This window comes from Lutjanus erythropterus, chromosome 1 (genome assembly GCF_056507025.1).
Source record: "Lutjanus erythropterus isolate fLutEry1 chromosome 1, fLutEry1.hap2, whole genome shotgun sequence".
Taxonomy (NCBI): domain Eukaryota; kingdom Metazoa; phylum Chordata; class Actinopteri; order Lutjaniformes; family Lutjanidae; genus Lutjanus; species Lutjanus erythropterus.
Window position 1 is genome coordinate 29,170,297 of NC_139317.1, and position 15,000 is coordinate 29,185,296.

Genomic DNA, 15,000 nt, shown 5'->3' on the forward strand with positions numbered 1-15,000 from the left:
GAATAGCTTTTAAAATTCTTGTGATCATGTTCAGTGCACTGCATGGAAGAGATTCCACTCATATCAATCTAATACTTAAAACTGTACCTACTAAACATTAAGCCCTTTTATATGCAGGGTTTAATGTTAATGGGTTTTTTTCACAGTATTCATGCTTTGTACAAACACCAGTAAAGTCCGAGAGTTGTGAACAGCCCTCTAATTAAGCACCACAGCGACATTTTTCAGAAATCTCACATGCATTTGGCACTGCTTCATACACCTTGTTGTCCGACGTGCGGCAAACTGTGCAATACATCACATAATACCACCCAACTAAACTCCTTTTTCCAGGATAATTGAGCTAACAACTGTCATTTTTTCTGCCATTTTCTTACGAGTGTCCAAGTGATTCTGCAAATGTCTCCCTCAGCAGAGATGAACGGCTCACTCCTTAGTTACTTCCATCATCAGCTCTGAAAAAAACAATGTGTTTTATTATTTTTTACCACTTGCCCAATTGGGCAAGAGAGTTGCTAGATTTACTAGCCCAACATGGTGTTTAATTTGCCCTGAGCTATCAGGTTATCCTTATTGTTAAGCTCTGACATGTCCCACCAGCGTTTGTAACACCCTGATTTTACCAGATTATTACTTCCACCAAGGAGGTTGTTTTCTGTGCCGTTTGCCATTTTAAGGTAATGAAAACACAATGGTTCTTATTTTTAGGTGATTATACACAAAACATACTAAATAATATATTCCATTTCTTTCATATTTGGCCAATAAATCCCCATGACTCTTACACACTTGACTGTAAATACCTAGATTTTTTAAGAGGTCTACAAATAAAGTTAATTACCAAAAAATGACCTAACCTGCACTGGAGAAACTCATGCTTTTTGAAAATGGCTTTAGACAGTACAAAAAAGCAAAAAGTACTCTTCTTTTCAAGGGTAGATGTTCCCTTAAGGCCATATTTTGCGTGCATGTGTGTATGTGTGTATGTACATGTACTCCAGTGATCATGATAATAAAGCCATAATGAGACTCGTCCCATGTGAGTCCCCTCAGGTGTCAATGAATCATCCTCTAAACAACCATTAAGAACTCAGCAAGGGTTCGAGGATGGCTGTGGATGCAGCACAGCTGGCGTCTCTCTCTCTCTCACACACACACACACACACACACACACACACACACACACACACACACACACACACACACACACACACACACACACACACACACACAGGCAGCAGTGCTTTTACATGCCAGTCACCAATCTACACTTACCACATGTGTTGATGTGTTGCTGTAGGTGTGGATGCCTGCAGCATACCGAGTGGTTAAGTTCAGGCTGTACAATCATAGCATTGATGCCACGCTAGATGGCAGTAGTGTCCCTTCAGGAAGTGTTCCTTATTTGTTGAATACTCATTCTTATGTTTTGTCATATTTACTTTGTAATACACGGCAGTGGTAGTGCTGGCAAAGAGAAGGTTTCTGCAGAAATTGGCTTTGTTGCATGAGGAAGAGCTAATATGTCAAACGATTTTAAGCAGGATCTGCTTCATGTTGTCTTCTCTGTCTGCAGAATCATGATGTGGTTGAAGCAGGTTTCCGTCGTTCTATTTTTCTAGTACTCTTCAACCGTTTTGAAGGGATCAGGAATACTGTAGCTGATTTATGTTAATATTTGTCCGTAATTTACTTTACATACATAGACTCACACGCCATTACCTGTCATGTGGGAGTGAGTCGTACCATGCTGTGTTGGCCACTCAGCCCGGAAATGAGAAAATTCACTCAGGCACGACCGGACAGCTCAGAAAAGAAGACACGCTAATTATTAACGTACGCAAACACACACATACACAAACACAGAACTAAATCTCTCTCATGGTTACAGTACAGTGTCTGATACTCAGGGGAAATTAATTACCATGCTACACACACACACCTCAACAGAGACATGCTGAGGTAGGCCTAATTAGGTGTCTGATAGCATACACTTAACAAAATTGACCACATACACACATGTGAATGCACACATCTACACTCTTGCATATCAATGTGGAAAACCAGCGTCTTTCAGTCACTTCCACTACTGCCTGGTGACAGTTTTTAATGTTCTTTACCCTTCTTGTTTTTCTGTTTGTGTTTCCTCCTGATTTTCTTTTCTTACCAGTTTCTGTCATAGCATCTGTCATGTCGCTGCACATGACTTTTATCTGCTTTTAAGCAACTGATGATGACTGCACATTTGACATTTTGAAACATAATAATTGGCAAATTTGCAAGGTCAAAAAAATATGCTACTGTTTGAGGAAGTGTGTATATATATATATACACTATATGTTGTTTGTATATGAGACTGTTGTTTTCCACAGTCTCATTAAGTTCTTGATGAAGGCTCTTAGTGTCCTGTTGATGCTGTACATTTCCAGGCATTCCAGTATCCATGTGTGAGGCATTGAATCTCTTGTTTTCTTGTAGACAATCCAGGCCGTGCACAGGTTGGTTCGTCTGGTCTTGCAGTCTTAGGTGACTGCTCTATCAACTGGTAGCTGGTGCTTGGCTCCCCTGGTGTTGCTACCAATCACTTTCTGGGCCCTGCTCATGTATTGGGCCATGTGCCCACTCATCTTGGCCTCAATGATGCCTGACAGGAGCTTCCATGTTGTACAGAGGCAGGTAATTGGCCGGTAGTTGGATGGAATCACACCCCTCTGAGGGTCCTTGATCAGGATCGTCCGCTGTTGGGTTTCTTGAGCCAGTAGATGTCTGCCATTGTGATGGTTACTGGCTCTTGTTCTGGGAGATTGACTCTTTCTCCCATATGCCTTTCCAGTACTGTTCAGTCTCAGCCCTGGGCGGGTCTGCCCTCGTGTTATTACATGTTTTATGTGTGCGTTTGTATTTGTGTTGTACACGTATATGTGTGTGTGTACATATATAGATGGAAAAATGATCATTCCCGCTAATTATGAATCATATTGCAATATCTTTTAACCTTATCATGCAGCCCTAATCTCACACTTTCATGCCCTCCTCATATCACTTGTATATGATGCACAGTAAGAGAGAATGTCCCAGCGACTGTGTTAGTCAGGGGTAAAAGTAAGAAAATGACAAAATAAGAAAGAGAGTAGGACAGCAAGAGGAGGGGTTGCAGGGAAAGGGAGAGTGTGTTTTTTCTTTTTTAATTCAGCCTTCTGCATGTTTCTAATGAAACCCATCTAATGTTATTCATGAGATTTTCTACTGTGCCTGCAGTCCAACCGTGGACCTGCCATCTAGAAGACCATCACTTCCCAACATCTGACAATGTCACAGAGGAAGAAGAGGGGCAGAAAAAAGGCAGGGGGAAGAAAGTGAGAGGGAAAGAAAAGGATGAAGAGGCAGCATAATGAGAGAGACATGGCTGAAGATGAGACACATGTGCTTCATGGGAGGAATCATAATCTCAGTATGAAAATGAGTACTCTTATTAAACAAGAAAGTATGGTTCTGCTGCATACTAAAGATGTGTCGAAGACGTAGGATGTTTATATCTTTCTGATTTCTGTTAGTTTCCTTCTTGCTGTCTTTTCCTGTTTATTTTGATCCTTCCTGCTCTGTTATTATTGTTCACATCTATATTTGGATTATGTTAAGTCAGTGTGTGTATCATTCTGTATGTACCGTATGCAGCAGTGTGTGTTCCTGACCTCTTGTTGGTTATTGCCTAGAGGCCAGTGGAGAGTCATGTCTGTGTATTTGAATCAAGAACTAATGTGTGAAATGTACAAAATGTGTGTGGGTGTTTGTTTCTTCCTGAATCAAATAATCCCATTTGAAAAATAGTAAGCAGTCAGCTGAGAGGACAGCTTGCTGAACTGTTGAACTACAAGATGCTGCTTTGAAAAATGTGTTTTGTTGTTGTTATGGATCTATACTTAAATATATCGTATGGCCTTGAAATCATGTTGCAGGATGGAGAGAATTTGGCAATAATTAACATTAGTGTATCGCATTTCCCCCATACTACTATCACTTGGAATAAGCAAAGGGCAAAAGTATATGTTTGTCTTACAACCCTTATACCAAGAGGAAGTATTCAATTATGTTTAGCCAAGATATAGATTCTGCATTCCTGCTGGAATACCTGAATCATGCGACTGATATGTATGCAGTGATGCACGTATATGCTGTGTGTGTGTGTGTTTGAGTAGGTTGTAGCTTATCAGCCTGGAGGCAGTCACCATAACAACAGTTGCTGTGGTGCAACTGTGCATTAACATGGCTTAATGACTACGTATACAGTATCAGACTGTTTCTGTCTTTTTGTCTCTTCCTGGTCTCTTGGTCCTCTCAAGGGATTTACGCGCTGCATTTAGCCCCAGGTTACAAGGGCAGTTAGCCCTGGCTGAGGGAGCTGTTAGCCTAGGCTAAAAGACCTTTCACACTGGCACGATCCTGGCACGTACCAAAGTGAGGTAACATTGACTTTAGCCTAGGGCTAGCTGGCCCTGCTCTGGAGCAGCCTTAGCCCCAAGTTTGTGGCATTCCCCTAAAAATCGACTAAACCGATCTAAACTAAATATGAAACAGGACTAAAAGAGCAGAAGAAGAAGATAATCAGCCAGGTTAACGGAAAACACCTGAATGGATGTACAGAGGTTTTAACCCAGAGCTAGAGGAAGGGCAGTGTGACTCATATGGCCCTCAGTTTAGCTTAACCCTGGGGTAACAATATGTGTATGAAAAGGGGCTAAGTTATCCCAGGATTAACTCCTAGCCCAGGGCTAAGGAGATCCCTGGGCTAAGAATATGCAGTGTGAAAAGCCCTTCAGTTGCTGTATCCGTATTTCATTACTGTAAGCCCTGACAGATTTTATAACAGTAGACTATATGGAATTTTAAATTGAATTTATGATATCTTGATATAGTAAGTTTTCTGAACACTTGGTTGTGTAACATGAAACTTAGATAATTTGTGAACTTATAAGTATCATATGTCAGTAAATCCACACACAGTATCCATAGTGGATATGTGTAATATCAAACTTATGAGTTGGACACTGAAATCTTGTAATATTGTATGAAAACATAAAGACTGTAGGATTGTACACATATGAGACATACAAAAATACAAAACAAAAAAACATCTTGGCTGCATGTCATCTCCTTTCTGTCCCAACATGTACTGAAAACATAATTTGCCATGCAAAGCAATGGGAAACTTATGCCTGAACACAGTAAAGTTTTTTCAGCATGTTATTGTCTCCTGAGGGGCAACTTTTCCCACATAGTTCAACTATAGGGAACAAGTATGGAGGTAAATATGGGGCAGTGGTTAGCATCAGCCTTCCTGTCTGGTCTCTTAGAAGATGGATTGACTTCCTGTGGCTGGCAGCTTGTGATGTGACCAAACTCTCAGTATTTGAGTTACGTTTTCAGTTCATATGTTGAAGCTGCACAGGACCTGGCTATGTTTAGGTCTGGCTTTCTCCTATCTGTTATTGCTTTGTGTCTCATACTGTTGGCATGTGTTTCTTAAACTGTGGGTGGCTTCCTTGTTTCTGGTAGGTCTCAACATGACAAGAATAGCTGTGTTTTCATGAGTCTCCATCTCAGGGTGAGACTATAAATTTAATCTTCGGGTCTATGGCTGGAAAGGTCATTGCAAATAAGACACAGCAGCATAACAAGAGAAGGGAGTAAGAAGAGATAAGAGAGGGAAAAGAGGACACGGATCGACAGGAAGGCTGTAAATCACAAACGCTAAGAGGGTGAGGAGGGGAGAACAGAAAAGACGAGTGTGTTTTGGAAACTTCTCAAAGCCTGTTGAGGCCTTGAGCCAAATACAACAGTCCAGTCTGGTTACACACTGATAGACGGTCATAGGAAACACTTAACTTCTGTTGCTGAGATTATCTGACAACAGCCTTCTGTCAGACTACACTATATACTTACACACTTGTGTGTTTGCATTCATATTATCTGTCTGCTTTTGCCTTTAAGGTTCCTATAATGTCATCTACAGCATTCATAAGCATGTCCAATCTAATCAAATGTCCCATATTTGTTACGATAAGCCCTGCGCTAATGTATTTACATCCATCATAGCATGTTCTCCATTACCTCATTTTGTGTGTGTGTGTAAGCTCATAATACCATCCATTGTCAAGTTTAATTTGCAATATTCTATAATTTTCTCCCCCTCTCTCTCATCATATGATAAACTACACAAAATATCTTCTTTCTGCATGTGATTTCATGCTAAACAAACCTTGGGCACCTCTGCTAACCCCGACTCCACTGCCCTTATGCTCTAATACTGTCATGAAACTAATAATACAGAGAATGTTTTACACACTGACACACACAAAATTAAATGCCAGGTACTAAGTATTCTGGGTTGCCTGCCATTAGTACTTGTGCATCTAAACTGCAGAGACTTTGGATATTAGCATGTTTAATTAGATGAAATCAAAGTTGTAAGACTGAGCATCTGGCAGATGTGCCTCACTGAAGCCCAGAAATACTGTGTGAAATGAGCTGCACAGACACACAGTCCAACAATCTGTTGTTAGAGAGGTGAGATTCAAAATGAAGACCTGAAAAGCCTGGCATATGGCATGTCTCCATCATCCTGTGGTCATAGACCATGTAATTGCAGTGTCTGGTTTCATTTCAGTTCATTCAAAATCACAAAAACAAAATTTAAATGAATGGCCACATGTGGGCAGTGGAAAAGATGTTGTGAAGACAACATTGACATATCATCATCTTTTTCATTGAAATGGCGAGCACTTGCTTATTTACACAATACCACCAATATTGGATTTTGGGGCCAATGCTGATACCAGTTTTAGTGAGGAAAAACAAATCTGATATCAATAAATCAACTGATTTATACGGAATATAATATATAGAATACATGCATAAACACATTTTTGCAATGATCCCTCAAATGTAGTTATCAAACACTTATGACAGACATGTAATGGAGACGGGATATTTTACAGTTTTGGGCAGTTTCAAATAAAGTTTGATCAGTCACTCACACTGTACTACTACCATCTCTACTGTTGAATAATCAGATCAGATTATTAGTAATCAAGGAGATTAATAATTATTACAAAATTTAAATCAGCTATTCTCGACAATTATGAGATTTTATTACAGAATCAGCTACTCAGCAGTAAATAAAGTGGCCTGATTAACAGTCTGATAGAGCTGTGGACAAGACATTTGGCAAGAATACCAAGTGAAGTACAGACAGAGAGAAGCAGCTGCATCAGAGCCAAAGTACCACGTTTTTCAATTACTTTAAAAAGCAGAATATCAGAACTAATAATCAGCCAGGTCAGTAACAGTAACAAAACTGCTATAATATTATATATATTTATAAATCCTTGTGGATCACATTGACTTATGCACAAACATACTCTGACAGAGTTCCTGTGACTCACATCTTGTCTATGTGTGTGTTAAAGTGATGCCCTCTCTACTGGCTGTAATTGGCTGTGTGAAGCGGGCAGACACTGCTCTCTAGCTTGTTATCAGACTGACAGGCAAACTGGAGACGACAGCAGTGTCACTCTGAGAAACACAGCAGAGCATGGAGGCAGGACACACACACACACACACACAAACACAGACATAAACACCACGGGTGAACATGGACAGCACACACACACACATGCAACAGCTCAGACACATGGAAGTGCTGTGACACTAACAGGCTGTGACAGTGAGGAGAGTGTACCTAATGTATTGCTCTTAGACAATCTAAAAGAAGATGGGTAGGTAGATAAAACTAGATAATGGATGCACGCCGTCAGCTTAATATAGCAAGCAGAACAGGATAAGACAAGGTTGTTACATGGGAAAGGTCAAGACAATGGCAGCAATGTGAAGGGTGCTTGAGTGGATATGTGCATGTATTTGATAATGTATCAGTTTAACTGTGACTAAAACTGTTTGTATGTGGAGGAGCGGAACAGTTTTTATTCAAACATTTAAGTGGTGCAACAGAAATGAAAGTCTGACATCAGTGATTTCAGGAATCTAAAGTGCCAGTCCCGTCCCAGCTCAGTGAGTCGTTCACTTCTTGAGAAAAGCTGTAATACTTTTCTACCTCTGGCTTTTTTGATTAAAATGAATCAGCCTCTGAAACATTTTGTTTTCTTTTAATGTTGCAATGACAGATCGTTCTTATGTTGAAACCCAGTTGACAGTCTGTGCAGAATTAACTAATCCTTTTCTCTCTCCTTCTGTCCAGACGTGAGACCTTGTTGAGGTGTTCTCAGTGCAAGTTGGCTCGCTACTGCAATACCACTTGCCAGGTATATTGTGAGTGTGCATATGAAAGTATGTTTGTGTATTTTTCTGTGTGTCAATTTGTTGAATGCCCTTCTTGTGCAGAAACAAGCTTGGTCTGGCCACAAGAGAGAGTGTAAATGTCTAAGAAGCCTCCTACCCAGAATTCCCACTGACTCAGTCCGTCTGGCTGCAAGACTCATCTTTGCCTTGGTATGTTTCTGGAGTTTCTTCCTGTTAGACAGTTGAAATAATGCGCACCAAGAAAAATTTAATAAATGTTTGTTGTGATGGGCTGTACATTGTTACTGTGAAACCTGAAAACCTTTGAACTTAAGATTTTTTGAGATATGTGTGTTTACTTCCACTAAAATACTACAAGCACCTCAGTTGCTCTAGGAAAATTCCACTTGCTCTTGTACATATGAAATCCTCTTGAAAACCAATGTGTAGTTTAAAAATTCTGTTGTCATCAATGAACTAAACAAAGCAGCTTTTTTTTTTTTTTTTTAAGAAATTCACCTTTTCAAGGGCTTCATCCAACAGCAACAAAATTCTTCAGGAGTGCCACGCTTAATGTGCAACAATAACAATAAAAATTCTGTGAAACTGTAATAACATCCTAATGCCCCTTTTTTCTTTTTCCTTTTAGTTAAGTCCATGTAAGAACAGCAGTGAGGAGCTGTACACTTTAGAAGAGCATGAATCACGTAAGTCTTTCCTCCAGCAGTGTCTGTGTGCATGTGTCTGTTTTGCCTGAGTCTAATGTTAGTGTGTGTAGTGCAGTAAAAAATAAAGATTCTCACCACCACATTTAAAAGGGACCCATTGTGCTCGTTTCCAGCTGTATATTTTTATTTGGGAACTCCATTAGAGTAGCTTTGCATGATTCACAGTTAGAAAAAAATTCCTTATTCATCTTATACTTAATGTAGCACCTTAGTTCATTGTTTTCTTTTAATTTACGAACCTCCAGAAGCCTTGTGCTTGTGAGCACCACCTCATCTTCTTGCTTGTGTGCTGGATGGCATATGACAGCTAAACTACAGTTATATGAGATTAATAATTAATAATTTTATGAGACCAAGCTTCACTGATTACTTTTACTATTACAAAAACACAACTCTAACTTAATTTTGTTGAAAGTAGCTTTAATTGTTGCTAAAGTAACCACAAACTGCTGCTACATGTAGCTGCCAGGAGCAAGTTAGCTCAATTAGCTGTGCAGCTAGTGGTCCTGTCAGCTTACTCTGCTTAGACTGGGAGCTCGTAACATCAGAAGAGTCATGGTGTTTACACCACTAGCGCAGGAGTGTTGGACTGCTGGGAGAAGAAGATTTTTAGGCCCAGGGCAAGAGGATCCAGCACAGAGAGTCATGTAACAGGATCACTTTGTAGCTAACAGTTAGTAGCAGTTAGGTGGCCTGGTAGCTCAGTTGGTAGAGTGCCCGCCTGATGTACATGGGCTATGAGTCCTCTGCAGTGAGTGTGAATTCGACTCCTGCCTACGGGCCTTTGCTGCATGTCTCTCTCCCCTCAGGAAAAGGGGGAAAAAAAGGCAGCAGTTACTTCTGCAACAAGTAAAGCTATCTGTCCATTCAGACAAAGCAACTAGAGGACAGAGAGAAAACCAGTAAATATTTTCTCCATATAATATGATTAACATCATAGCTCTGGTCAGAGCCGCTCGCCTTGGTACGAATTGACGAATAGGCCTGTGGATAGACACGTCCCTGTACATCATGGGCATGCTGTGCCCTGCCCAGATGACCAATAAAAGAATCTGCAATGAGTTGGTGTCTTCGCATTGTCAAAACTAGAAAAAAACATTGGAAACGTTGCATTTTGAAACCTGAGCATTTGGCTCACAGAGATTACTTCTACATATGTTAACCTCATTATTTGAAACTCTGGCCACGTTTAATATGAACGTCTGACATTGGAACATTATATATATGATAGTAAATAAGGAAAAGCATAATAGGTCCCTTTAAGCTCTGTCCAGACATGTTGGGAACATAAAGAGCAAAGTGTATTTTTGTGTCAAAGCTAAACTTCTTTTCAGACGTTGGCAAAAGCTCACAGGGACAGACAAATGATTTTTTTTAATTGTTTAATTAATTGTTTTTACAGACCTGAGCTCTATGTCTGAGCAGAAGAAACAAGGTCTGTCTCAGCTGGCGTCCATGTTAGAGCTGTACCTACAACAGGAGGTACCTGATCTGGCACAGGAAATGACATCAGCCCTGCCGCCTTCCTGCAGAGAACCCCTCACCCTCATTGCAAAGGTGGGTGACATGCATTTAAACTCAACATAGATATACATGTTTACCTTTCTATACGTAGACACAAACACCATTGCACACTCATGGACACTTGAACACACATACAAAAGTGCAAACATGCCTCCCTGTACACAAAAAGACAGAAAGACAAAAGCAACTGTTTATTGCTTTTAACATCCCCTGCTGCTTTTGGATGGACCCCAGCATATGTCTAAGATCTTCCCAGCATCTGTGATTAGGTCCCTGTGTGTGTGTGTGTGTGTGTGTGTGTGTGTGTGTGTGTGTGTGTGTGTGTGTGTGTGTGTGTGTATTCCCAGAACCACCTCAGGTCTTATTCTCTTAAAACGCGCCAGCTGCCTTCACTAGAATTTTAACCGCAAAATTGTTATGTGTGCAAGGATGTGTTTGTCTACCTCTGTTATCTGTTAGCTTGTGTGACTCTTCTCTGAGATTTCATGGCTCCAAGGTGTTTGAATTCCAACAAGTGTGTGTGTGTGTGTGTGTGTGTATTCTATTTGTTCCATTACAATGATTGCGTTAGTCTGTGCCTGTTTTAATTGAAAGCAGCTACGCAAATGACGTCAGAGTGTTTCCATAAAACAAACATGAAAATTGCAAATGAGCAATACTCACCCATGAACTACATGGGAGTTACATCAGGTCCTACAAAACAAAATATACAAAATGCTCAATTTTTTTAGCCTCACTAATGGCTGGCTGGGCTCTGATGGTGATAACATCTCTCAGTCCACAACTTGGATCCAGACTACAAGATCTTGATAAATGTTGGATGCATCAACATGAAATTTGGGTACAGATATCCAGCGTCCCCAGAAGATTAAACCTAATGACTTTTGTGATCCATAGACTCTTCCTCTAGTGTCACACTGAGGTGGACCTTTTTTCTTCTAAGTGAAATATCTTGATAACTATTTGATGGATGTTAGCCACAGGACAAAGTGTAATGATACCATTTGGTGTTCGCTTGATTTGTCAACTTCCATTATCATCAGGCCAAAATGTCACTTTGTCTTTACTTAGGTCTATGATACAACAGCTACAAAATAACGTTCCTGGTTAGCACTACAGTTTAGTATATTCTTATGAGATGAGACGAGCTTTAAACCTACAATTACTTGCAAGATGCCAGTCTACAACTTTCTGAAAACTTGCCAGTTTATACCAATGCGACTAGACGAGACAGTCTGTCGTCTCCATCACGACCCTCTGTACTTCATCTCAAACTGCCAACTGTTCTAGCTTTTTTGTTGCTGGATATAATTTGTATTGTGTCTTAAAACATAAATGAGCTCAGTGATAGTGAATTACTTGCTACAGTTGTATTTCTAGTATTGATTAAAGGTAGTCGGTAGGATTTGTCTGAGTTTTTCCTAAATGCATCAGGATGCCAAATACCAACGTTTTGGGTTGGTGAAATATCCCAAGCACAACAAATCAATAAGAAAAAATAAGGAAATACTTTCAAACAGGAGGGTCTTTGCAGATACAAACACCACAGACTTCTATTGGGTCATAAGTGGTGATTGAAAGGGATTATGTAATATGAGTCTATAAATTTTTTTATTTATTTATTTATTTATTTATTTAATTTTTTTAGGAAAATGTTGCAGATTAAACCTTTAAACGATGAAAACATACAAGGTGTGTGCATAGGGAGTGTGGTTTAGCAGAGTGAGCGAGAGTGTGATCAAGTTGACTGAATAAGGTGAGAGAGTGCTGGTAGTGAAAAATTAGAGAAATAAAATATTATTTTCTGATTATTTCATAGCAGTTATGTTATCAGCACCGATAAACACCCCTGTATACCCTCCCACCGCCAAACTGCTGCAAAACCCTGCAGCTAATCGCCACAACGCCTGATTCTGTCTGAATGTGGCCCAAAGCCTTGTGTCATATCGACACAGCTCTTCCCCAAACAAATTAAAACACTGCTATTTTTACATCTTTACCACAACTACTGAGGATGAAACACAAACTCTCAATATGGTTTACAATTATCATTACAGCCTCACAGAGCTGCTGGTGTGGTTTTACACTCTTAGTCTTGTTGTTTCACATGTGTGGATTTGTTTACAGGTTTTTACATAATACTCAAGAAGTATGGAGATGAAATAAGAAAGTAAGAGAGAGAGCGTGTAAGTTGATGAAATAAGGATATGTATTGTGTGTGTGTGTGTGTGTGTGTGTGTGTGTGTGTGTGTGTGTGTGTGTGTGTGTGTGTGTGTGTGTGTGTGTGTGAAAAATGGGTAAAAGTATGTGCATTCACTTGACAAGGATGATGATTGTGTGTAAAAACAGCAGAAAGCTCTCTTAAGGTGTGTTCACACAAAACATGAAATGAATTTTACGTACAAAATCAAAAATCATAAAATACAAAATCAATGAAAAACTGAGAATGGGTATGAATGTGTGTGTGTGTGTGTGTGTGTGTGTGTGTGTGTGTGTGTGTGTGTGTGTGTGTGTGTGTGTGTGTGTGTGTGTGTGTGTGTGTGTGTGTGTGTGTGTGTTACTGTATGTGTGCATGGGATGGGATTGTGAGGCTGGGAAAACTGAAAAGCTGCTGATTAAATGTGATTCAGGATCCCAGTGGGAATTCTGTTTCAATCTGAGGAAGATTCAGAGTGAACAACACTTAGTGGATTAAAGAGAAAAAGAAAGGGAGAAAGACTGCGTGAGAGAAAAACGAGTGGGGAACAGAGAGAGAGATGAGAGAGGCAGAAGAGAGGAGGAAGTCATACAGGTAGAAAGAGAGAGAGATTAAAAGGGAGCAGGACATGTGTGGCACTATATGAAATGTAAACAGAAATTGGAGGAATAGGTTAGCAACTTTATGAAAAATACTTCATGGAAAAAAAACAAACTTGTCAGCTAACATAAACTGTGACTGGCTGATGCCTTTTAAAAACAAGTGCCAAAGGAACCAGACAGACGGGGCTGGGAGCTGAGCTGTACAAGAGGAATGAAAGGAACATTAAGAACAGGGGATGTGTGTACTTTGAGTTAAGTATGTGAAAGTAAAGCACTTACTTATATCTATGTTTGTAGTCTTGAGCACAGTCATTCCTGAGAGAAAACAATCACATTGTGACATAATATGCCTACTATTATAACTTATTGTAGCTTATTATAATGTATTATGGTCAGTAGGGCAAATCCCTCCTACCCCCATGCAGACATTGACATTTTATCTCACTGAGGCTATACTCAATATAATCCTATTACTGAAGCTGTGAAGCTTTGACTGGTAGAGCAACTTAAGTAATTTACTGTAGAGTGTCTGTGTGTATGAAGAACTGGACTCACATAATTCACATTGAAGCTAATAGCACACCGCAGGTTACTTTCTCGCCTTCTGTTTCTGTCTCTGACGCTTTTACTCTTTCACTGTCTTGTTTGCACTGCAGCAGGGTGTCAATGACCAGGGGAGAAACAAAGAGTGAAACAAAGTTGAATAGATATGATTTATGTAGGGGACAGAAGCAAAAGAGTTTGATGTTGTGAAAAATTGTGGGTGGACTATTTTGCAAATAATCACACTGTCAAAAGCCAGTATATTGACTTTTACGTTGGTTGTATTATACTTTGCATTGATTCATGCAGTCATTTAATTGTACATTCATTCATTCATTCATTCAGCTATGCTATGCTTCCTGTACCATTGAGTCTTGTTGGATTTACATTGTTGTGAAGAACTTTTAGCTTTAGAAATTTGCTGTGCAAACAGAAAATGAAACCCCAACAGTACTAATACAACATGTCAAATAAATGAAAGTGAGGATTCATTTGGTGATTTTGAGGTCAAAAGACATCATCACATCCTGGCTACAACTGGTTGTTAAATTAAGATTTAGACTACATAAATCTGTTTTAACATCATTGTCCTGAGAATATTTCACTTTTGAAATACATGCCTGGTCAGAGTTATTAAAGCTACTTCAAAGAACTTTCATATTTTGGTGACTTTGGAGACCCATCTGGATAAAAGTGGCAGTGGTTCCACTGCAATAGCCACAAAAATAAAGTTATCAAAATAAATATTTTCTTCTGCTTCTTTTTAATGGGCTAATGTTTGACTCACTGTAACTCTGCTGGGGAAAATTGAAGCACAGGCTCATTTAATCTGATTTCAAGGAGAATCCAACCTGGTGGGAGGCATTAAGAATAACTACACACCTCACAGATTGACTTGTTTGCTTATGTAGACATCAGCATTGAATTAAGACTGTTTCATTACCAAGTAGAAACTACTTGTAGTAGCTTTAAATAACTATATTAATATGCGAAATATTCTATCTTTAATATAGATGTCTATTCAGCCTTCTCTCTTCCATCACATTTTGCCCACTGATTGATTGATTTAAACATTTTTGAAGGAAGTACCGTGTCCCCAACAGTTGACTGA

The 15,000-nt window shown here is 39.6% G+C and overlaps 1 protein-coding gene across 1 annotated transcript in view; it reads left to right on the plus strand.

Annotated features, from left to right (window-relative positions):
* smyd3 (SET and MYND domain containing 3) overlaps positions 1–15,000 on the plus strand; it is a 97,057-nt gene that overhangs the window by 12,040 nt on the left and 70,017 nt on the right. The window contains exons 2-5 of the mRNA XM_084719190.1: positions 8,255–8,318; positions 8,398–8,505; positions 8,945–9,002; positions 10,426–10,580. Of these exons, the coding sequence (XP_084575316.1) occupies positions 8,255–8,318; positions 8,398–8,505; positions 8,945–9,002; positions 10,426–10,580 (385 nt within the window). The remainder of the gene's footprint in view (positions 1–8,254; positions 8,319–8,397; positions 8,506–8,944; positions 9,003–10,425; positions 10,581–15,000) is intronic.